At 35.8% G+C, this 25,458-nt stretch overlaps 1 protein-coding gene across 2 annotated transcripts in view; it reads right to left on the reverse strand.

Moving 5' to 3' along the window:
- RNGTT (RNA guanylyltransferase and 5'-phosphatase) overlaps positions 1-25,458 on the reverse strand; it is a 181,007-nt gene that overhangs the window by 138,933 nt on the left and 16,616 nt on the right. For both annotated transcript variants that reach the window (XM_027743632.2, XM_027743630.2), the window contains exons 5-8: positions 25,055-25,130; positions 21,702-21,951; positions 15,107-15,216; positions 14,194-14,295 (exon numbers count right to left, since the gene is read on the reverse strand). In XM_027743632.2, coding sequence (XP_027599433.1) covers positions 14,194-14,295; positions 15,107-15,216; positions 21,702-21,951; positions 25,055-25,130 — 538 coding nt within the window. The remainder of the gene's footprint in view (positions 1-14,193; positions 14,296-15,106; positions 15,217-21,701; positions 21,952-25,054; positions 25,131-25,458) is intronic.

Genomic DNA, 25,458 nt, shown 5'->3' on the forward strand with positions numbered 1-25,458 from the left:
GCACACAGGAGTTTAACTGTCATGCATTGTACTGCCCACAATGTACAGCTATTACAGCTGTACATTTATTACTAATTACCTCTATTATGTGAGCACCCAAAAGCTCCAATTAGTAACCAGGCCCTATTGTTTTAGATTCTGTGCAAGTACACAAGATGATGTGGTCCTGTTTTAGATGGCTCAATTTGAATGTAAAACCAGATAAGTGAATAAAAGAGCAAAAGCAGAGCAGTAATAAGAGCAATAACAGAACTGCTCATTCACCTTTGAAAACTATATATGGAAGCACAGAATCATGTTTGAGCTACAACCATTATCTCTTCAAACTGTCAGTCCAACCACTACAAACTAGTTTCCATTGAAACAGAAGTTCTGACGAGTTAAAGAAAAAAGGGTCACAACTGTCCACATAGATTAATCTCACAAGCAGATAAAATATCTAGTCATAGAAATGCTAAAATCTGAAGTTTCATTAGAAGCTACTTTTCATTCACTTCTGATCCTGAGGCAAGGTCCATTACTAATTCTAATTGGACATTAGTATTAACATGATAATTCAGGAAATAGGATGAAAATTTCATTAGCAAAGAACTACAGTTCTTGGCATTAGACAAGCAGATCTCCAAATCACCTACCAGAGTATTAATAACTTAAACCTTTAAAATTTAAAAAATGTCAACAACCAAATAAAGTTTTCTCTTTGGAAATCAATTATTTTTAGCATACTCAAATAAAGACAACTCTTTCAAAGGCTCATTTGCCTCCACATATATCCTGTTCATGCAGTCCACATCAGCTGGGCCCAAATACACGGTATAAGAATGATTTTATTAGACTTCTATTTTCAGTGGAGTTTGTTTTGGTGGTGGTTGTGCATTTTTAGTTTTTACACAATTTTGAAGCTGAAATGAAAATGCTAAGTTAGAAACTGAGGTTTCTCCTTTATCTGAATGTTTAGCATTTTCCACCATTAAATTTGAAAGTACATTTCAGGAAAATATTATTTAATGCAAAATAAGGCAAATTACTTGGTGTCCCATAACCCAGAGTCATTGAGATTAAGGAATAAGAACAGAACTGCATCTACTAAGCTCCAAATCCAATCCTGTACCCACCGCAATATGTGTCCTCTACCTTCTTTCCCAGATTCTTAGGATTCAAAACACTGGCTTTGAAAATACCCCCCAGCACAGTACATCACTACACGTGGTGTAGTGTCTGCCAAAACATATTTACAGTGAAACTAATCTCCTAGAAGTTCACAGTAGTTTTGCCCCTGACTTCAATTTTGTGATGCGCTTTATGTATGTTTAACTTCTTTCTCAGCTAGAATCACAGCAACCATCTTAGCAATAAGGTTATATATGTTAATTTGGTGCTCTATAGGAGTTTTAAAAACCTTAAGTATAATATAAAAAAAAATATGGCACAGTTTCCTCAAAACTGTAAGACCTCATCTTCTGTGTTTAACACAAAAGTAATTTTCTGAAAAAAAATCTAGAAGTAGAAAACGGATTAGAAATATTGTTTTAAAGTAAGATTAAAAATTCAGCTCCTCTAGGAGCTTTCTTTGCCCTGCAGTATTTCTTCAGACAGGCTATATCAAAGAAGATTATTTATTTCGACACAGTACCGCTGTTGCTGCTTTTTATTCATTTTCCTTTTTAAATATGCCTGTGTCTGTATTATCACATTAAAGAATGCAAAATGTAAGAAATTCCATCATCAACTCCAAGCACAAAATACACGGCAGCTCTCCATTCCCAAGTGAGTTCATTACACAGCCTAGAATTCAGTCTTGTGAAAGCGCTGCCCTCCCACACAAACAAGCATTACCCAACACAGAATAGCAATTAGCATCACTAATATGTTCGCTGATGCAGAGGCAACAGCAAAATCCTGTTGCAGATATGATTTTTAATTTCTTAATTTCCTTTTATGACTGGCAACACTTCAAAATCATGAGCGTGTCGCTTCTCTGTAGATTGATCACCCAGGATGAGGCCAAGCCATTTGAGCACTTTACTTTGGACCCTGACACTCCCTCCTGGCAAGGAAGCACTGACTTCTGGCCAGACATCAAATGCTGCAAAAGAGGCCAGGAGAATGAAAATTAATGACTGCCCTCTATCCACTGACAGTAGGATATTATCTGTGTCACTACGCCACTGCAGTTCCATGTTCTGACCCAAATCCAGACTGTGCTGGATCTGGAGTAAGTTTAAATTAGACAAGTTTGAAGTTGGCTCGTGGCAGATGGAACAATACACGCTGAAGTCCTGATAAACTGAGGGAGGCTCAGCTTACTTTCTTCTATTAATTGCTGCTAGCAATGGTTGCTACTTCAAACTCTGTCTCCTGAAGGATGATAAAACCTGAATACAAGAACAAAAACACAAGGAACTTACATGACATCTTATAATATTATTTTCAGCGTGTAAACAAAAGGAAAGCAACATCTTTTTAATCAGCACACTGACAGCTATCACAAACACCTTCTCCAAACTTGTACATGTTTTCATTTGCACGAGTACACAGTGTATCAACCAGCAAGAAACACTACTTAATACACATAAGCTGCTGTAGAATCTTGTATTCAACTTGACAGTTCATATTCTACATAATTTTTTTTAAAAAACACACACACAGGCCTTTGGAAGTTAGTCTGTGCTAAGTATAACAACACTTTATATTTCTCTCACATATTTCTAGGTTAAAGTCTGCCATCAACAGTCTCCACAGAATTTTAAACTGAAAAATCCCTTAGATTCTGACTGATAGTAATTTCCAATTAACAGCCTCATTCCTGACCTTGCATTTTCTACAACTAAATATCCTCCTAGTTTTATTATTCTGCTCCTCAGTAAATTCAGTGGCTTTTCTCCCTCATTTGTCAGAAGATACTTGGTTTCTGTTTCAAAATTCTTAATGAAAACACAAAATTAATATTCAGGATCTCCACTTGTGGTTTTTTATGTATTTTCTTCCAAAAGTATCCACTGTCATTTTCTTTCAATCTGTTCTTTACCTATCTTAAAATTCTAACAAACTTCTTAGCCTCAATCTCTATTAAAAAAAAAAAAAAAAATTGAAATTTTGTCAAAGTCTAGAAGCATGAGATCTATCAGTATTCCTAGGTCAAAAAGCCAATTTTCCCTTACAAAAATTCCTACCAAAATGGTAGACTGAACTCAGAGGAAATGTCATTCCTCATCTACACTCCTCACTGTGTTCTTCAGTCTTTCTCTTAACTACTTCCCTTAATTTAACCAAATCTGTCATTTTATAAAGAGAAAACATGCATTATTGATCTCTTTTTTTGTTTCTCATTACAATCATAATGTTTTAAATTTAAAGCAAAAACTTTTCATCAGTGATCCAAACTTATTTTCTACAATCAAGATTTTTTTCCCCCAATATTAAAATACTGTTACTAGGCTGCTGTTTAGTAAATGTATCCTTGTGTATCTCTTACTATGCTCAGTAGCACCTGTATTTGTCACACGTCAAAATTCTCCACCAATTCTGCACCCTCAAAAGTGTTCAGCCTCTGGTTAACTTTCACAATTGTAAGATGTCTTCTTGGGGTGAAATGATCAGTTCCCTAAGGTTTTAAAACTGTCTTGGCTAAACTCTTACTATGGGATCAAGCACTCAGCTTGCATTAGGTGTTCAAATGTGCTCACAATGACAATTCTGATCAGGCTGGGTATCTGCAGCAGATTCAGCAGTAATCCAGAAGTTTATCTTAACAAAATTGTAGTGATTTTTTCAAAACCTGAACTCTGTAACAATTTTTTTATTCTTAAGCTATTAGGAAAATAAAATGTTACTCCTCATATTTATTTTTCATCTTTCCTAAACAAAATTAATGCTTTCCAATATGCATGTTAGAGTTAAGAAAGTTATCCTAGTGCATCTGCTATGCCAACATCTAATTTCATCAGAAGGTTTCCAACATTCAGTTCTGAATCACTTTTTCAATATATTGCTGCCCTGACTCAATGCTAGTATGGAAAAATATAATTTTTTTGTCTTATTGATCACTTCATGTATCACAATGGAAGGGCTATGCTCAATTTTGATATTCATAGCATCGTTTCAGTTGGAAAAGATCTTTAAGATCATTGAATTCAGCTGCAAACCTAACACTGCCAAGTCCACCACTAAACCATGTCCCTAAGCGTCACCATATCTACATGTCTTTTAAATACTTCCAGGCATTGATGAATTGATATCCATCAATTCACCCTGCTTATTTGAGAAAAAAGAACTTAATTTCCATAAGATTTGTTAAGGTGGTATTCCCTGCATATGGCGTAACTCTGTGCAAATCACCACTGTAGGATAAAAGATACTACACAGCCTATATAGGTATTCCGTCTCCATAAATTTACTAGTCAGTCTCCTCCACTGTTACCTCACTCAGCATCAAAATCTTTTTCTTATTTTTGCCTGCCACTACTCTCCATCAAAATCCGAATGCAAGTTTCCCTTTTCATTTGCCCCCCCTTGACAAGCCAAGGTCCAGAGAGGATATTTTGTGACTGTTATGGCCCTGAACATCATTAAAAGTGAGACAGTGGATCTGCAGATGACATTTACTACAGAAATCTTCAGAATGCCCAAACCTACAGTAACAAACAATGCAAGCTTTGATATCTAAAAGGTACCACAAGCAGGAAGAGATGTGACTACACTTTGCTGCCTTACAAGGTTCTAAATTAACTCTGTCGGGTGAGAAAGCTCATATAGCTGCTACAGAAATTCAGCTGCAGTCAAAAAAAAACCCAAACCAGCAAAGAGCATGAGATCATATAACTAATGGATTAATGCAAAAGACAGAAATAATGTTGCATCATTATACAGCTTCATGGTATCCCCTCCCCCGGTATACAATATGCACCAGCATTAAAAGAGAAGTCAGTTTTTGAATGAAGGAGACAACAGTAATACTAAGGACCATGGAAAAACGCTTACAAAGTGTGGAAACTAGTATCATTCCTCCTAAGAAAGTATCGCAGTTCAGACTGAGCTCAAACTTTATTTTTTTCTGTCTTATAAATCAAAGATAAAGATGCCTTTAATTAATCTAACAGATGGTAAATTCAAAACTAATGTAAAACTACATTTTCTATCTAAAATATTATTTGACTGTGAAACTCTGCTGGTAAAACCAAGAATTTAGCAAGGTTAAAAAAGACTATCCAGTTACAGCGTTTTTCTTGTCTGTCTTCCAGGGTTTTAATTAAGTTCTAGTGCTGGGAGGGAGGGGTGTTTCTTTATTTCTAGAAGGATATTAAAACATTACGGGTTAAATTTCAAGTTGCCTTGTAATCATCATTTGACCTACAACAAAGGATAAATTAATCTATAACTACTATATATTGAAGAGTTCTTAGAGCATATTATGACAAAAGAATTATTAACGAGTTAGAAAAGATCTGACCCATACATATACAATCTGTATACTAATAGATTTATTTTAAATTCTAGATTCTCTTTGTTTCATCCAAATTTTAATGATCCTAAGTGCTCAAGTGTATACTAAAGTACATTTCTAAATTAGCGATTAGAACACTATTGGAAAACAACTGTACGGTGTAATGGTCTGATTACTTTTTTTAAAAGCTGTAAGAGTAATGGAACAAATTATAGCTCAAGTTTGATTGAACTGTTGAATTCTTTCTTAATTTTTATTATTGTTGTTACTATCATCTTCATTATTTATTACAGATAGAGCTTCAAGTTTGCTTGAACTTGTTTGACCCATCCCTCTCCACAAATCTTAGAATCTTAGTCTGAAAATATTTTGGCAATTTAAAGAGAAATTTAGCAATAGGCTAAAAAAAGAATATACATATATAGATATATATATATATGAAAGAAAAACAGATTAATTTCACATCAGATGACAAGTAGTTACATTCCTTCTTTCCCCAAACAAGAGAATCATCATGTCTCTCACAGAGGGCTATAATGTAGCAGTCAAGGAAAGAGTAACACAGCTTTGAAGAAGGAAATTCCCTTAACTTTGAACTGATTTATGCCAGAATGTACGCTGGGTCAATTCTGTCTGCATCGCCAGCACAAGTCTCAGAAGGAACACAACTATCATTTGTGCTCACAGAGAAGACCAGCTCCAAGAGAAAGGGCTGCCCTAAATATCTGTATAGCTAAACTTCACAAACTGAATGTCATTCTTCCCTGAATGAGCTGAAGCCATTACACTTCATGGATGTGTTTGTAATCCCTCCCCAGGAGAACCAGAAGCACAGGATGCACTGTTCCACTATTGGAAGTCATCTGGCAGAAAGGAAAATAAATAAATAAAGCAGTAATCACTGATAGTGGTCGCTTGAACATCAGGTACCCATGCAGGCACACCATTTATCTTGATCTAATTAGAACATTTCAGGACTACAGCTGAATATTCTAAGATTAGTATTCATAGCACAAGCTACATAATAAGCATTTTAATGCATTAACTATTTATAAACAAACAAAAGAGCTTGCTTAGAAGACAATCTGTCCAAATACTCAAATAGTTATATATGAATTATCAGTTAGGTAGTACTTTCCAAAGAGCCCAGAACTGTGACCATAAAACTGCCAAAAGCCTGTTGTTTCACAAAATATACTTCCTGTATGGTATCACATTAGCAGTGCTCCTTAACCACTCAATAAAGGGACATAAAATCAAAAGATTCCTTCTACCCCTTCTTTTCAGAGTCCTGATGGTGCTGCTGACAGAGAAACCACAACCTAGAGAAAAAATGCTTTATTTGGCCATTCAAGTAAATCTGAATCCAGATGAGGGATTACATGTTCTGTCACACCTACTTATTCCTTCCTCTACATTGATTCAATGATTTTAAAAACAAGACTTCATGAGATAGAGAAGCAACAATGTGATATGGAAATGCCTTAGTAACAAACACATAAATACACCATCATCACCCCAAAAAATCCCACAAAACCCAGTATATTTTTATACCCAATGGTTCCAGATATTAGTTTAACACCTTATGACATTCTGTGCTGCCTCTTTTGACCGATCATCTGCGAGTCAGGAGAGACCTCCCCTGGTTCCTAATTAATAGTTAAACAAAACCGATGAGTTATCTGGTGATGCCCATGAGTCTGGCTATCAAAATCTGACAGTCCCTTTTCTGCTATCAAAGTCAGTCTGCTAGCCAAAGTCTAGGCATGCTCTCATTCCCTGCACAATAGGTAAAACAGGAGAAAAGGACAACATGCCAACAGGTGGAGATGATGAGGTCACCTTGTACTGGAGCCTCTTCCCCTAAGCTACAATGTCTTTACCTAGAGGCAGAGACATGCTAAACAAACTGAAAGTGCCCTTAATCTGAACTCAGTTTATCAAAGCTTTATTTTTTCCACTCACAAATGAAAACTCAAATAAGCATGCTATAGTCGCAGGTTTTAATGCTGTGGAAAAAAGGCTGGTATCAGACTTGTAATCCTAAATTTACTGCCCAATACAACCATACAGGATTATTAAGATCCAGAGTGAGCAACAACTCGAACCTCAGCTCCTAAACTTCCAACTTTCCAGCGTCAAAACACATCATTCCTGTCTCCCCATCCCATATCATATCCTCTTTCCCTCCCACCTGAACATACAAAATAAAACCATGACTTAGGCATTTGCTTTTCAGAAAATTAAGAGGAGTGCTGTTCAGAGTGCTTAACATCTATGAACTGCTCTTTTCACAAGTCATTAGGAAGTCAGTTTACACAATATAATCCAGAATCACGTATGTGACTTTTCTACACTTTTGCAGAATCTTATGACATTATGTTATTACTACACACTCCAAAGTTAACCTGCAGGTTCCTAACAACTGACTAGTACGGTAGTCTATAAAAGCCATTTATTTATAGCTTTTAATCTCGACTGGAGGGGAGTAAAAGCTTTATGACAACCATTTTAATAACTTGCACAACTTCAGTTTCCAGACAAAATATACGCTATCTCCAGTTAAGAATATTATTCTAAATAAAGTCAGTGAAATAAATTCCACAGGAATTGCAGACTCCTCCTAAACCAAAATTCTTCCAGCTACAGAGGTAGATGTACAGAACTAGTTTAAAAATGGGTGAGCTTCTTTTCCCTTAAAGAATAGTCAAAATAACTATAAAGAAGGACCACAAGGGACTATGCCACGTAAACAAAAACTGCATTTCTTTTCAAAGACCTTAAATACATAGCACAAAACAACACACTGCAGAGACCGAAGGAGTGGACTAGCAACAGTCACTTTAATCTTTTAACTGAAGTTTTTTGTTCCAAATCTCTTTTGTAAGTACCATACCATTTTGACAATTTCACGCAAATAATAATAGAAAAACCGTTACAACTATCTCTTTAAGACATTCAATGAAAATAACAAACATCAGAAGAGTGGCTGTCCTACACGCAAAAATGACGTATAATTACCAGTTGAGGCTTTGCCCATTGCTGATAGTTACATAAGCACAGTTTGAACAAAGCTCATTTAACTTGGAATGACTTGGGTTGTTCACAAAATCTGTCACTCCTATTAAAAAAAATCCATTTGGTCCTGAAAAGTCTATTTGGTACATGTCCATCCCCTGGATATTTCTGTCCTTTAAAACTTCACACCACTAAAATGTGCTACAACCACAGAAGAAGCGATACACAGAATTACCAACTGATCATCAAAATCAATTAATATTTAAGTCTCAAGATAAGTGGGGAGAGAAGAAAGGAAAAGGAAAGGAAGGTGTGGTTTAAAAGTACCCAGACAATTCTTGTGTGGTTCTTCATCCCATCCTACGATTAGGAGGCAAACATTTTTTCCTTACTCCAAGACCATAAATATGTATTAACCCTAAACATGACTGAATGACACTCAAAACACAATTTATAATTCACCTTCTCACTAGCTATCTGGGTCAGAGAGCAAGGTGCCCAGGAAGGGAGTATTCATACCTTGAGAAAAACTCTTTTACTCACAAATGCTTTCCAGTGATTAATAGCCCTTAACTTTCCTCCTAGCACCATTTCTGAAGATGTCTGAAAATCTCAACATCCTATATTTTTGTCCCCCTCCTCTAAATTAGGAAAGAGTCCCCTAACAATTATGTAAACCTCCAATTCAGGCACTTCCCAGTACTGGGTACAAAATTCCACATTCATGAGAATCTGGTCATGTCATTTGTACCCATCTAAAAATTAATCTATGCCTTCTTTTTCATTCCCAATAGAGTCTCCTTCAAGTTCAACTCCACATTAATATCTTTACTCCCAGGAGACAATCTTTCCATTCTCTAGGTCTGCTTTCATGACAAGCTGGTCTCTTGTTCTTAATAATGAGATCTCAAGTGCATAGATTTGTTTTTTAATTGGATTAGTACTACTCTCCAATGTTCTCTGTCCTCCACCATTCTCATTATTATCCCAGCTTTCTCTATAACCTTCACCTGTCTCTCAGGGATAATAGTTTTTCATGAACCTATTCAACTATTTCTTCTTTAATCCTTTACAGAGAGACAACCGTTTTGCTATCTTGCCACCTAATTTTGGCCTAGTATCTTTTACCTCTTAATTACATAAACAAATGAGCAAAAAAATCTGTTTCTAGGTTTTCTTAATATTTTTTAGAGTTGTTCTTTAGCAGTGATCATATTTTCACTAATTACTCTGGACCAAATGACTTTTGGATAACTTCTCATATTAGGAGTCTGCAATTTCTGTTACGTATGTAAGCTTCATCTCATCATGAATAGGAAAAGGAAAAGTATTGAGCCATGGAAATTCGGGGAGAAACTTCAACCTCTTCTTCATGATCTTATGCATCTTTTAAGAAGATGCATAAGAAGTTATCTTAAAACATACCAAGTAGACTTCCTTCTAGTAATGGTCACACATCTCTTCCTGAAGAGGCTGCAACTGCCAATAATTTTAAGGTTTTTAACAAAAACAGAAATTTTCTTCAATTTGTACAAAAAGCTGAACTGAAGAAGCCTACTAAGCTATCACAAGAACAATAATACAGTAACTAAATCAAAAGAACTACATTCAATATAAATCAATGTTTTATATATATATATTTATTGGTTGATACATTTGAGATAAACTTATTTGATTAACAGTAAAAAATTGCCCACCAGCTTTATCATACTGTGAAGTGTAGCTTTACTATTTTATTTTGTATTGTGATACCAACAAAATGAGAATGATTTAGGCAACAGGCCTTGTTCCCAAAATGTAATTTGCTAATCATGAAAAAATAACCAACTTCAGAGATGTTTTAACTATTTTGTTACAAACACCTTTTAGACAACCAGCAGTAATTCTCAAAGTTTTTTTACATTCTGCACCTACTTATTCACATTTAGATATCTGCAAGCCATTAAACTTGAATTAATATTTTCCAAATTTAAGTCTTTTACAAGAGCTACCTATTCTGCATTTTTTTAAATAGCTGCCTTACCATAATTGAACAGCCATACTATTATGATCATATTCATTATTTTTTACTAAAACTGCATGTGTACACATGTGAAAAATAAAAAAGGTACTCATACAAATGTAGGAAAATAACTTACGCCCCTTAATAGGTCGCATTTAGTGCAGGTCACATTTTACCATTATAAAACCTAGTCTTGTTTGATTGTATTGATTTTAATTATTCCACAGACATTTTACAACTTTTTATTATTCTTAGTGGTAGCAGCCTTTTTTTCAAAACTGGTGTCTCATTACTTTACCAACCCTACTCCTGTCTGAACATTCAGCTCCGCTCATTAGAACAAGCATCTGTCATAAAGAGTATTAACAAGACACATATGAAGGGGTTCAACAAGCCATTACCCACCTGGGTTAATCATTTTACAGTACAAAGCTGATAACACAGTCATGCAGTAAATGCCTTGAACATGTTACGACTACCTTATTCAGATAGTAACTACTATTTCAGAAACACAGCACTGCAAAAAAGTTGTACCTACCTTGTAGCTACTGTTACCATACAACGTATATTTCATCTCAACAAAGCCAAAAGGCATGATTTTAGTAGTCAGAAATTTGCCCTTTGGATTTCTGTGCCTTATGGATAGATTAGCATTAAGATTATTTATAAGACACCAGAGGTTTGACAACTGTTCCAATAAATATACAGGACAGAAATTACACCAAACCAGACAGAATAGCTGCAGAACTCAGTGACTTTTTAATTTTTAATAATAATAATTTAAAGCAATATGATTTTAAAGGTGTTTTTTCCCAAAACACGGTGACTTTGCATATAGTATTTACGTACACCCAAATAGCTGGTACAAAGGAAATATTTTACCAAAGAGTGCCAATGCTAAATGAGCCTCACAGTAAAGTTCACTTCTCTAAACCTGAGATGCAAATGGACACATCTTTACATATAGGCAGTTATAAACAGGAGGGGAGAAGTATTTGTTCATGCTGCATTTTTCCTTTTGGGACAAACATGCTCCAGAAGGAAAGCTGGAGCGAGAACAAGGAGAACAAGCATCATCCCTGCTGATGCTTATGGAACAAGGGCCCTGGAAACCAGATACAGAACAAGCAAGATCACAGCGTAGGCACAGACTCTTCAAATCAGGACAGACTAAGCAAGGATAAGTCAAAGGACTTCGAACTCAGGGCTCCAACACGCTCCAGTAAATTTCTCCAAAATATTTTACGGTTGAAGTATTTGACAGTAATTCTAACCTATTTCACAATGTTCAGTCAACATAAGATGATAAATAATGCTCTTTTATTTAGGGAAATACTTTCTATTTTTATAAAATTATGGGTAGAAAAATATAACAACGCTAAGAAATCAAGAAAACATAAACTGTTCTACCAACTGAAAAAAACCAGCCAAACAACACTGGAAAAAAACCCACAGAAAACCCCATCACCTCAACAACAAAAACAACAACACAGCTCTTAAACCAGAAGGGTGAAACTTCAGCTCAAGTTGAAATCTAGGAATAGCAAATGCCTTTGTAGAAAAGTCCTCAAAGAAATTACTGCCACTGCATACCAGTTAAGATAATGTACAAATAAAGGCTTCAGACATGAAACCTCTAGAGAAAACTACTGCTGCAGGAATAAAATTCAGAGATTTTACAACAATGAAATTTAAGAAGTTTGGCTAAGTTGAGCAAATATTGCTATTAACTGAGATGACGGTGTTTTATTTCAGTGAGAAAGTATAATAGAAAGTTATTAGTTACGCATCTGCTTTTCTGTAAGTCCAATCAGGTCAATGAAACAGCAGCAAAGAGAGAGAACAAAACAAACCAACCAAAAAAGAAAAAACCTGCATGCCAGCCTAATAATATTCTAATAGGCAAAGTCTAGACTGCTGCACCTAAGCCACAGTTAACAGAACAGCTTCAGAGATCTCTGATGACAGGGGCTTCATCTCCAGACAAAAGGAAGCAGGGGATCCATAAATGGGTCTCACTAACTGATGTCTTAATATTAAATTCAGGAAGGTCACGCCTGTCAACACAGGCTTTCAGAATAATTAATGAAGATCTGTTTAATTGCATATGGAGTCTAGATCGTTGAAGAACAACTAAATAATCAGAAGCATGTCCAATGTAAAAACTACCACAGTCATTTTTCATTGTTGATTCGGGTACATACCATGTACAGTGTCTAAATATCCAAATAATAGCTCAGGTTTTCATCTTTAATCTCTCTCATTACTTCAGCTCAATTTCCCTGACACTGGATCTTTGTAGCTCCATTTTCTTCTCTGAATATATCTATCAGTCTATGTATCTCCACAATTAACTACAGGTTATTATGTTTTCAAAAGAAACTAAAATGACTATTTAGTTCCCTTGGTTTTATTCTTCATCCATTCTGTTTTGTCACCATTCTAAACCACAGGATAGAATGTTCAAAATACTGAAAATTTCTAAAAGAAATTACATGTACATTTTAATTTCTTTCACAAAAGGTAGTTTTCCAGGTGCCCTACTATTTTCTATATAACCGCTTCAGTACTCAGAATATAGGCATCGCATCCATACGTTTGAGTAAGAAAATGAGAATACTCCAAAATTTTCCAAATAGATAACATAGGATATGACAAAGCAAGACTCTTCAGGTCCATTTAAGTTGGCTGAGTTTAGTTGTTCAGGTTCAGCAGCTTTTGAATGCCCTGTACTCCTCTAAGGATATGCCTTGATCTCCCAACACCGCATTGCTGTAACTTCCCAGCCCGGAAACGCCTGTACTGCATTACCCAAGTCCTTGTGTATACAACCAGCCAACGTAAGAAGCCAGATATTCCAACCCATTTCTTACGCCATACTGAGTGCAAGTTTACTTTGTCTTTTCACACCATACTCTGCCCAAGATGATAAACCCTTGAAGCACAAACACCACAGAGGAGAGATATTTGAAGGGTTGTTTGGGGGTTTTTTATAGGAGATAGTTTAATTCTTGCTGAACTGTGCTGAATCGTGACTGACTCCATGTGGAGCCACTTGGTAATTTTCATAAGACACCCAATTCCCCATATTTTCCATGATTTTCAATGTCTAGGATACTCCACTCTATTACTAAAGATAACAAACCTAACAAAATAAAGAGCAGATGAAAACCCTCAGATTATGTCCAGTCAGGACAACCAATGAGGTTGTAGTTTGTTATTAAACAAAAGGCACTTCTACAATGATTGTAAGAGAATGGGTGAGGCAAGATAAAACTATCGACTCTTTAGCCGACATGAACTACGAGTTTGAACAAAGGATCACAGTATGAATAAAAAAACCCTATGAAATTCCCACTACTAGCCAGATTCTGAAGGATCAATCAGAAGTTTTAATTTAGCTTTCATAAATAAAGTCTTCAGCTTAACAAACTCTTACTGCTATTTAAGATTATTTTAAGACCTTGGTGGCAAGTCCTGGCTGACAGACAAGCAAGGGATAGAGAGAAGAATTACATTTAACAGTCAGTCTGTAGAACAGCTGCTAAAAAGAAACTTGGCCTCAAACTTCAGCAAATGTTGCGTATCAAGACAGAAAAAAAAATTAATCTCTGAAGCCAGTTTTTTTGTTATGCTTTGTCCTCTGTACAAGCAAATTCACTTTCCTGAGAAAACACAAACTGTCTACCCAATTTACTGTGTGTTTCTTTTTCATTTAAAATTAACTTACCGAGTGCCGTCTGCTTTCCAGCTAACTTTGTACGGCTTCTGCTCCAAAAATTTAATATTTTGCTTGTCCATGGAAACAGGCTGCGCTCCAGGGAATCCAGACCTAAAAAAAAGAACCATGTTTATTAACGTTCTGCAATAAATACTCACACAAGGCAATACATTTTTTACATTACACTGAAATCACATCTTGTATCAGGCTTGTTGCAAGGTTAAATCTAAGTTAGAACATCTCCTCCAAAAAAGTATTTTGCATGAGAAATTAAATGCCTATCTGATAAGAAAAAGGATATTTGGTTATGACAAAACACTGAATTATGTGGAACTTCAAAGTATTAACTTTGGAGGAAAAGATATCTGAATTCAAAATTACTGGCACTAGAAGAAATAAAAGCATCGGAAAGTTAGGAAGCACTGTGAGCAACTCACCGGATCATCAACTTCGGAAAGGAGAAGGTCAGAATATGAGACATTAAAGCCAACATTCTAATTAACATTAGACACAAATTCAAGTTGGTTATAAAAATGAGTATAATATCTTGATACCTTGAGGTGAAATACCAGTTGTACAAATAAATCTACTGCTTGAGCAAGCACTAAATTTTACACAAGTGCCTGGACTAGGCTACATCTGGAATTTGCACAGCAATAATTCATCTGAACACGTTTTGTTATCTCAATGGAAAAGCAATTCTAGAATCTTGTTTCCTAACATTAACAGTCGATCATTCCATTTCATAGTACAATGCAAGACTGTTTCATTGCCAAGTGTGTTTGAGGCTTCCTTTATTTTAGAAACAACCCATTCAAAAATGGTCATGTTTTTTCTCATTTTTACAATGAGCTGTGTCCTTCTGCAAAACATAACACTTATTTCTAGATAGTATAAATAAACAAGTTCTAAGTTTTCATACCCTTCCCATCCACAGAATTGCTGACATTTTTGCTGTATTCCTCCTAACTTTGGTTGCGTTGTCACTTGGGTCACATATTTAACTGTTATTCCTTCCAAGAAAATTGCACCCTAAATAAATTAAAAGAAAAACAATTAGTATTTAGGCCTTCATAAAAGCAGATCAGAATATGTCAATACAAGATTAAGTCTGTTTTTACAACCCTCTTGAGCAGTACTAGCTTAATATTCCTTAAAGATTTAACCATAATAGCAAGATACGTCAGCTGAGCTTTGCCAGCAAACTCACAGGTGAGCCATATTATAAACCCAGTAACTGAGTTATTTATGGGGGAAAAAAATAATTAAAAAAAAAAAGGAGGTAAATAGTAAGGGATAGATAGTACTTAAACGTTTACACTATTTACCTAATACTCTCAAGGAAGCTCCCACATCAAACTACAGCATCAGTTTGACTTATTTTTCATTTGTAACTAAAATGTTATTATTTAAAAATAAAGAACACTAGTATCAGGTATTTAATAGTAAATTGGTCACATCTAGAATTTGCAGGGATTAAATTAATCATCCTTAGTACACAAAGTATTATATAATAATAAGATAGGGTGAGACATGTATTTGTGGATGAGAATCTGAACCTAAACACTAAACAGTATTGTAAGCCCGGAGCAAACCACTGTACATTAAGGGTCACAAAATTCTTTCTAGTAGAAGCCTTCATAACACCTCTTTAAAGTATGTCAAAAGGCATGGCCCAAAATAAGTAAACTGGGAACTAAGGAAATAATTGACCTATGAAATGTTAAATAAAATTTCTTAATATATGAATAGTATTTCAAGATTAACAATTCCATGTTTGCCCTGATTCATGGAATGAAAGAGCTGCTCAGTAACAGTAGAGATGTGAGATAAACGTAAGTAGCTTAGTAATTAGTGAATTAAAGTCACTGGGAAACATCTTTAGACACAAGGGGGTTCATTTTTTTTTTTAAACAAGTATGTCAGCAGATGAAGAAGTTAAGTCCTACTTTTCTCCTTTCGAATCTTTGAGATGCATGTTTTCAAACAGTTATGTTAATTTTATCAGACCTAGATGGCAATTCCAGTACAAGAAGTTCAACTACACATATTTCATCTCCTCCCGGGTGATCTACCACATTGCACGTCTCAAAGCTCAAGCTTACGCTGTAGGGAAAACAACTGAAAGAATGAAAGTACTTATGCAGCAGCAAACTTAAATGGTTCTCAGTTGAGCTAGGACAACCTTCTTCACAAAAGAAAAATATAAACAGCGGGTCTCTAACAAAATATTTGTGTAAAAATATATTTGCATAATTTTATTCTCAATCTAAACCAGGTTACTAAAGTGGAGTTGTTATCATGAATGCCACAGAAGAGGCTAAGTAAAAATCAAAATAGAATTCTGAAAATAAAACTCTAAAATAACTTGTATATTCCAGAAAAAGTTTGATGTCAAATGGAATAAAAACAAATCCTGCATAACAGAACACATTAAAGCCATCAGGTCTACAAAGCTAAAGATTTCTACTGAGATCCCAAATCAACCAGAGTTATTTCAACAGCATCTCAAATAAATTTTCAATGCAGACTAAGGAGATCAAACCATGACTTTTCATTGTTAAGCTATGAATCCTGCAAATGAAGGTACAATTATTTTGTGTCTGTTCTCTAAAATGCTTGAACCTAGCCTTAACAAATCCAGCTGCATACTACTGATGAAAGGAACCTTTTTGCCCCCTTTCCTTTCCACACGCTGTGGCAGTCATCTGTTCTACTCTTGAGCACATCTAGGAACTAATTTAGCAAAAATAACATCATAAATTAGTAATTTTCTGCCAAATTAGTATCCTAAACTAACTCACCATGGGATGACTCAGCACTAGGGCCAGCACAAGGGAAACAGAAGGAATGCAAGGAGTGCGGGGAAAGGAGGACCACAGTTTTCAGTACAGCCTGCATTTAGTTAAGATCAGCTCAGTCACATCACCAAATGGTATTCTGAGAGCAGTACATCCTAAAGAAATATACTAGTTCATAACCTTATTTACCCTGAGCTCCGCAGACTTTCAGCGTGTCGCTCAGCCCATATTATCCATGTGGGCATCAGCACACAGGTGAGTGGGCGAGGGAGACAGACAGCTACTCGTGCCTGGCCAGCACATTGTCTGAATTCTGGTAAGTGGTTAAGAGCACCATGAAAGAAAGGAAAGATGGTCATGCCTTACTTCTGCCAATAATGGCAGAGTGCAATGGCACAACGACTGTTAAGATTAAAGCAAAAGGCCAGGAACAGAAAAGATTTTCCAGAAGAGTCATAAATACAAAATTCATGCCTGCCATTTGTAAGTGTCTCTTGCAGATTATCTGCTCCAAGTATAATCACTAGCTAAGGCACAGTGCTACGAAAACAAGGTGAGTCACTTGGTATTCGTGCTCAGCTAACTTCACACTCCAGGTTGCATGAGGACATTCCTTGGATAAGGTCCTATAACTGAGCCAGACCCATGCAATTTCTGCACCACTGTTCAGCTAACAACTCCTATGAAAACAGGACATGGGAAAACGTGGTGCAGATGTGCCAGAGCACTCAGATCCCCAGGAGCAACTCGAGTCCTCAGCAATGCTACTAAACCAAAAGTTATAATCCCTAAAGGATCCAAGGAAACTACATGCACTTAGTAGCTACACTCTGCACAACCTTCATACCATCTGTACCAATCAAGTTTGCCCCACTTGCCACTGTATTTCTCCACTCATCACTTCATCTGAAGAAGAAGTGCATTGTGTATCATCTTGTGTTGGTTCAGATCCTAAACACCATCTGGAGGAGTGGGTGAGTGGGAACAGCCCCACACCTTCCTGAACCCAGTGGCTATCACCAGCTACTCAGATTTGATCGAGCGCCAATATGCTCAGAGATTGCCTTCCAGAAAACAAGAAACATTCCAAAATGTGTCAGGAAGAGATATCTTCTAAAAGAAAGGATGTGAGAGACAGGGTGTTACATTAATCAGCTTAGATTTAATACCAAAATACAGGACCAAATCACAGTAACTACCTCTAGGCATGTACAAACAAAAAAGACATAACAAAACACACTGTGACTCAGTAACAAAGGTGTTCAACTAATCATTTGGTTTTGGTGATGAAACAGGCTTTGCAGAACTGGAATTGCTTGCATTTGTCTTGGTTTGTCTTTTGTTTGCTTGTTTTGTCCTCATAGAGGTAACTCAGAAAACATGGGATAGATGTAACTTCTATAAAACAGACAAGCAACTGTTTCAAAACCAGGTTCAAAGGAGTTAGCATTTCACTAACAAAAAGGAAGGATTATATTGAGAAGAATCTGCAAGGTCTGGTTTAGGTATAAGATAATTTCCCCTAAACTTCCTACTAGCATATTCTTATTTTTGTGACATCTGTGACTTTAGTAACAGGGATACAGACTGTGATGGTAGCTTAAGAATTCATTGTTACCCTTAATTTTAAGAATGGGCTGAAAACAACACTATGCAATTCAGTATAAATGAAGTTCTACACTTAATAAAGGCTAAGAAATTATACAAATTGAAATTGGTAGATAATTAGAGAAAAAGATACGGAGGCATCGAGAGACCAAAAGCTGAATTAGTATTGTTCTGTCTTGTAAAAGGCAATTATGTTGAGATATATAAACAGAAGTATTTAGCCTTAAGACATACGAAATTATCTTCTCCCTATTAAGCCCTACTAGGATGGCCTCAACTACAGGCTTGTGTTCAATTATAGGCAACACAGTCTCAGAAAAACATGTTTCAACATGACAGAATACAAAGAATGACAACAAAGGCTGGAAGTACAAAAGGTATGGACTACAGGGAAAAAGTGAACAAATTAGCATTTAATGTGGAGAATGAAGGGATACTCATATTCAAGTACATAAAATGGTGTCGCAAAACCAAAATATAATCTTTTTCCCATATCCATCAAGATGCCCATGGGCAGAAAAATAAGTTCAGGAGTTAAACTTTGCAAAAAAGAGCAGGTTAGACAGAAAAAAACCCAAGGTACTAATATTTAGAATCAAGGTAACTTGCTAGTTAAATAATAAATATTATCCTTGCTGTGTCAAATCAGTTTAATCATTTCCCTCTGTCTCACAGATGACCACAAGACACAGGCACTCAAAATCATGAGGAAAATCATTAACAGCCACCATCTCTTCCAGACTGTTTAAGATGCCTCCATCCATTTTAGAAGCACTACATATTACATGCTGTAATATGCCATTTACATGGGACTAGAAGAGATGGCATTCCTTAATAAAAACTAAAAGTTGCATTTGACACATGAAAAGTTCAAAGGCTCTGGCTCAGAAATATATCTCTTTGTCCTATTTGCAAAATCAAGTGTTTTTTCCTGAAGTGAGATTTTAAGTATCAATTAACAATGTTGCCTTGATGCTACGAGCATTACAGCATGCACTGACAAAGTCAAAAGTGTTAGGATTTCCTGTGCAGCACCTCAGACTGCAGCAAACAGCTTTCTTGGCACCTGTCAACTATGTTCAGGCAATGACAAAGCAAACTGTAATGGTTTTATGTTCTAATGGTTCCCACACTTTCTGTAATGCAGGAAAGAATGTCAAGATTTTTTGACATCAAAATAGAAGTTTTACTGAAAGATGTTGCAGTAAAGTTTCTCACATCAAAGTTTCTGAAGTGGACAGCATGCTAACTTCATAGGCTAGCTAGCAGTCGCTTCTAACTATTCATTATCCTAGCGAGACGCCTGGGAGGTGTCTCCTCCTCTACTGCTAAACTTTTCTTCTGTCTCCACAAAGATTTGAGTCAAAATGAAAAAGATTCAGAACATTGCTATCACTACAGCTACCTCTAGTTTGACTCTGTCTACCCCTAAGTGTTTAGAGAAAGAAACAAATCAGAAAGCTGAAAACATTTGCTGCAGGAAATCAACACAATGCTGAAAATTTAGCCCTTTAGACAGTAAAATAAGAAGACCTGAGCAAGAGGTATTTACCTGATAATCTCTCCCCCTGTAGATCACATATTTACAGGGAATCACAAATAGATTGTATCCATCTCTACTGAGTTAAGAAGCAGTCCAATCTGCCAGCCAAGAATCATGGTAAAGAATTCTGCCCGCTCCTCCTCTTCATGTCAAAGAATGTTCCTTCAGAGCTGCAAAACTCAATTATACGAATATGCATATTAACTAGATGATTCTTTCTTTCATAAATTCTCTAAATCACAATTAACTTTTAATTATTAATATGCTTATTCGTATAATTTAGCTTCCAGCTTTCAAAAAAACTATGGTGGCAGATAAAAAAGAGCCTGGGAAGCCAGTATCACTCCTGTTAAACAGACTGGTTGAGTTTCATACTTGATGAAAAGTGGCTGCCATTGGAATTCATCGTAACACTCAAGTTTCTAATGCATCAAAAGGCACATCAAAAAACCAGCTTTGAGGTTCCAGCCCCCAAAAAATTTTTAGATATCAATGCTTTACTGCAAGGCTAATGGAGGCAATGGCCATACCCCTGAACATACTTTTACTATGGCTTTTTACAGTGTGGGAAATTTTTTATTCCAGCTGAGGGACAATTTGAAAGTTTTCAAAGTCCATCTTGCTTCTCTAGACTGGATTTTGTATTCCTTTCAGGCTAATATTTTCCACATTCCATCAATTCCATCATTCCATCAATATTTCCACATTGATCAGCTGCAGTAACAACAAAATGCATTTTTGCAGCATATTTCAATATGAGGATTTCCAAGTGTTTGCAAACAAATACATCTCAGCACAAGTAAAATAATTCAGTATTATGAAAAAAAAAAAAAAAGGAATATTTCTGCATTCAGAAACAATCTATTTGCAAATAAAAAAGAGAGTCAGGAATTTAAAGAGAACTGAACCATTAATCTTCAGATGATACAAAATATACTCTTTGTAATTGAGTATTAGTTCCATACTACAGTAACTAGAGTAATTTATTTCATCAGAATTATGCAAATGTATGTCAAAAGTCAAAAAAGCGATCAGCCATATTTCTTATACAGTTAAAACAGCTTTGAACAAAATATGATTTCAAAGATCAAGCCTTGAGATTTTTAAGTCATATTGCTTTTTGCTAATCTAATTCTCAATCCTATAAAACTTCCAATAGTAAGAATACTTACCAAAATGAGCACTGAATTAAAAAAATTCTGAATTTCGTCCACATGGCTACAAAAAATAATTAAGAGCTGTTTCCATACAACCCCAGTAACACTTAATCTCTAAAGACAAATTGAATAATTAGAAAGAGCTTTTAATATCTCAATTCAAACTTAAAAAAAAATTGTTATTTTAGAAACTTGTACAACTGGAACAGTTGAAGTGTTGAACGTTAAAGTTCAAGGTTCGTATAGGAAACATAAGAAAGCTTGCAATGGCTCTACCAGTTTTTCCCAGTTAGAAAACAATACTTCCAGTCCCCATTTGCACAAGCAAATGAGTATTAGTAACTGATGAGTATGAGGTTATGAAATTATGTTTAGCAATTAAAATACTAAACTCCAAATCAAAATTACCAGTTTTAGGCGTTCTTTTCTCCTCTTCCCAAAGGAAGAGCCTGATGATCCAGGTTCTGACTCTTGGCCTCCAGTTTTACCGTTATCATCGTCCTCCTCTTCATCTTCATCAAAGCACCATTCTGGTAGCTCTGGTGGTGATGGCGCATCATCTTCATCGCCGTAACGACGAAATAATTCCTTCAAATAGTCACCTTTATAAATACCTGGTGGTCTAGCCTGAGCAAAAGTAGCCACTGCAGCCTCGATACTGTCAAATAAAAATTGAAAATCACTCTGGATGCTTAATTTACATGTTTTAGTCATGTCATGCCTTACCAAACATAAGATTTATTGGGACTGAGAAAACAAGTTCCAAAGTGGTAATTGCAAAAACATCCATTATATTCGAAACATCATGCTTAGATCAGTCTGGTAACAGTTGCTTTTGCACAAGATTCTGCACAACTCTGTAGGCACTGCATATGTTTGTTCTCAGAAGTAACTGCAGCTCACACTGCTTCAACTCCTCATTGTAACTCACAGTGGTCTGCTGGTCATCTAAGTAAAACTTTTATTATTGCTACAGAGAAGGAATGGGTGACACACAGGTATGTACTTCAGGACTGAATGAAGACAAAAAAAGACCAAAGAAAAATATCAACAAATGTAATGAAGAAAAACACAAATGTTCAAATTCAACTATGGCTACGTTTTCCCCCCTAAGAATTCTTTCCTCTCCTTAGAGGTTTTGCCACCATACTGGGAAAAATCATCCTAATCTTTTAAAATTACTTCTCTTTCCAGAAGTCTCTCACAAAAACACTGTCATTCAGAACCCTTTTACTATGCAGTTAACACAATTTTAAGTGCTCTAATAAACTGAAGACTGGATCACAAAAAAATTAGAAACCAAAACTAACAGTCAAGCACCTTTACCAGCCAACAGGAAAACTCTCAAAATATACAATAGCAAGCACAGCACAAGGGGTTTATTGTTGCTATTTCCATAGATCCTATGTAAATGTTTAACAGAACGCATTAGACGTAATTCTCTTTCATTTATTATGGCTGTGCAGAGCAGTAATGTTTCATGGATCAACATTTAGAAATCTTGCTAAATAAAAGAGAGGAAAAATCACAAAAGGTAGATGTCCCTGGTCAGGCCTCTTGACAAGCACATATCTTAAAACTGGAACAAAACACATACTACATGCTGTGAAAAGACTTTTTTTTTTTTCAGGTAAGAAAATAACCTGCCACTGGAACAAGGAAAACACATGACTAGAGAAATTAAATTTAAAATGCAATTTTTTGTCTGACCTGTAAAGTATGGGAAGGAGCCTAAAATTTTATGAGGCAAAATTCCCAGAATAGACAGAAACACTGCCTTAGAACCAGTAATTGATTCACTCTGGTCTTTGATAAGAGGAGAAAATAAAACATTTTCCAGAGTAAGACTATCAGAAGGTCAGTTTAGAAGGAGCTTTCTTCCTTGTTCTGTTTTCTAAGACTCCTAATCTCTTACTCACAAGACATTTTTTACTTTGCTATCTTAGATTATTTCACATCTTCTGTAATAAATAGGACTGAGAGCACAAAACAAACCAAAAGGGATGGGGTCTGAAAGATGCTCAGATTTGTCCTTGATAGTATGAGAGGAACTCTATAGTCTTCTGGAAAAGACAGCAATGAAAGCCAAAAGAGGTGGAACGGATTTCAAGTACAGAAACCTAGCTGAAAGAAAACAATTTTCCAAGTTCTAGAAACACAGCAGTCTTTGGGTAAAATGTGTTGTTGAAAATCGAATCAAGTAAGGTTTCTGATCAGTAGCTGCAGAGCTTTCAGGTTGGGTGGCCTTTCTTAAAACTAACTATAAAATACACCTCAGTATTTACAATACATCAGCAACACTCCTACATCGTATCTTAAAATAAGGCACTGTTATTTTTTGATGAGGAATCCATCTGTATTCATTCCTCATCAACAAATAACAGTGCCTTATATTAAAGAATGATACAGTAAATTAGATTTATCTTGATATAATGCTCAGCATTAATTACCACCTTGCCAAAATTCTTTCTTTTCCTGTAGACATTTTTCCCTACCAGGTGATATCTGGATGTTATGTCAAAAAAATCTGATAGAGATGAACAAACCTGATACAATTAACTAACTGAAGCAAAAAAAAAAAGTTGAGTTTTAAGGCTTTTCCCACAGAGGTTTGAAAATCGAGATTGCATAAAAGCAGGAGATTCAAACAGATTCAAGTGCATTTCCTCTTCAGAACAAAGGACCAATTTTAATTATTGCATGCTCCTTTTAAATTGTTAGATTAAAAGCATCCAAATTTGCTAGTTCATTATAAAAGCTAAAACCATACTATAAAGATATCGGTGTTTGTGTCTACTCCCCAAACTCAGCTGGGATCCTACAAAGATTCAGCTAGCCACTACTAACAGTGTTCTGTCTCCATTACTCCACTGTCTTCATTCCAAGTTTACTAACAGACAGAAATGACCCAGTTCTTTGCAAACAGTTTGCATGTGCATGCCAAGAACCAAATAACTGAATGTCCAGTCATAAGTAGAAGCTGCAACAGGTGCAGAATTTTCTTCCCTTAAAGGACCACACACAAGAAATATCATCAGAATGCTTAAGGGGCTTGTTAAGAAACATGACTTTCACAGGAAGCTGTCAACAAGGAAATAGTGTTTCGTGAATCCTATCAAACACGCAAAAGTTATGTCCACCAGCATGGTACAGGCATTGTTCTGCTTTTTTACGCTACTGTTGTTTGAAAAACATAACTATTCTATACGAAGGCATCAACATTTTTGAAAGACAGAAAAAACAGGTGAGTCTGCATAGAAGCATGCTGTAGACTTTGGTCAAAAAACAAGCTGGACACAAGGACTTTGTCTGCCCCGATCTTTCGGAAGCAAGTACGTTGCTCTAGCTAATCTCTTCAGATTCCAAAAAATAATTAAAAAAAAAAACCTACAGGCAAACCTACATGAAAAAAAGATGAAAAAGGGAAATAACCTTACAGGCATCTCTGAACTCTACATTCTTACTCCAACTGTGGGACATGTCACACAGAAGAGACACAATACAATAAGTGCACTACTAAAAGCCCACACACAGCAGGTACAGCTGACTTTTGACCTACCAGACCTTGCTTGACTGCAACAGGCTAAGTACCAAGGGATATGAAAAGCGTTAATATGGGTTGTTTGCTCAAGATTATGACACAATTTTGAAATAATATATAGTGACTACATTAGGATAGCTGTCAGGACAATGAGTGAAACATACTCAAGATGCCTTTGGTCACTCTCCACAAATCCCTAGGAATTAACATTCAAATTTACCTCCAGTCCAACTTCTCAACCAAAAAGGCACAGATCAGAAATCCAGTTCTATTGAAACCGTGTGTACAATGGACACCTAGACAAGACAAGAAAAGGGCATAATCACTTGCAAGCAGTTTTAACAAACATGATTTAGTAGCACAAGTGTGGTTGCGGATCCTTCCACCTTCATCTGTAACATTAAAGGGTTATCTCCCTTCCCACTATGGCAGCACAGACCACATAAGGCACATAAGCCTAAAAAGGCAAATTATTACATTCTTTCTGCAAATTAGCAACAGCAAGAGTATGGGATACTTCAGTTTATCCCAATCAAGAGCACTAACTTAATGCAACTGAAATATGGCTAATATAGATAAGATTCACAAATCAGCTCAAATTTTTATCAAAAGGCAATACAATCA

The sequence above is a fragment of the Pipra filicauda genome, unplaced genomic scaffold (genome assembly GCF_003945595.2).
Source record: "Pipra filicauda isolate LSUMZ 115617 unplaced genomic scaffold, ASM394559v2 scaffold60_size3304689_pilon, whole genome shotgun sequence".
Classification (NCBI taxonomy): domain Eukaryota; kingdom Metazoa; phylum Chordata; class Aves; order Passeriformes; family Pipridae; genus Pipra; species Pipra filicauda.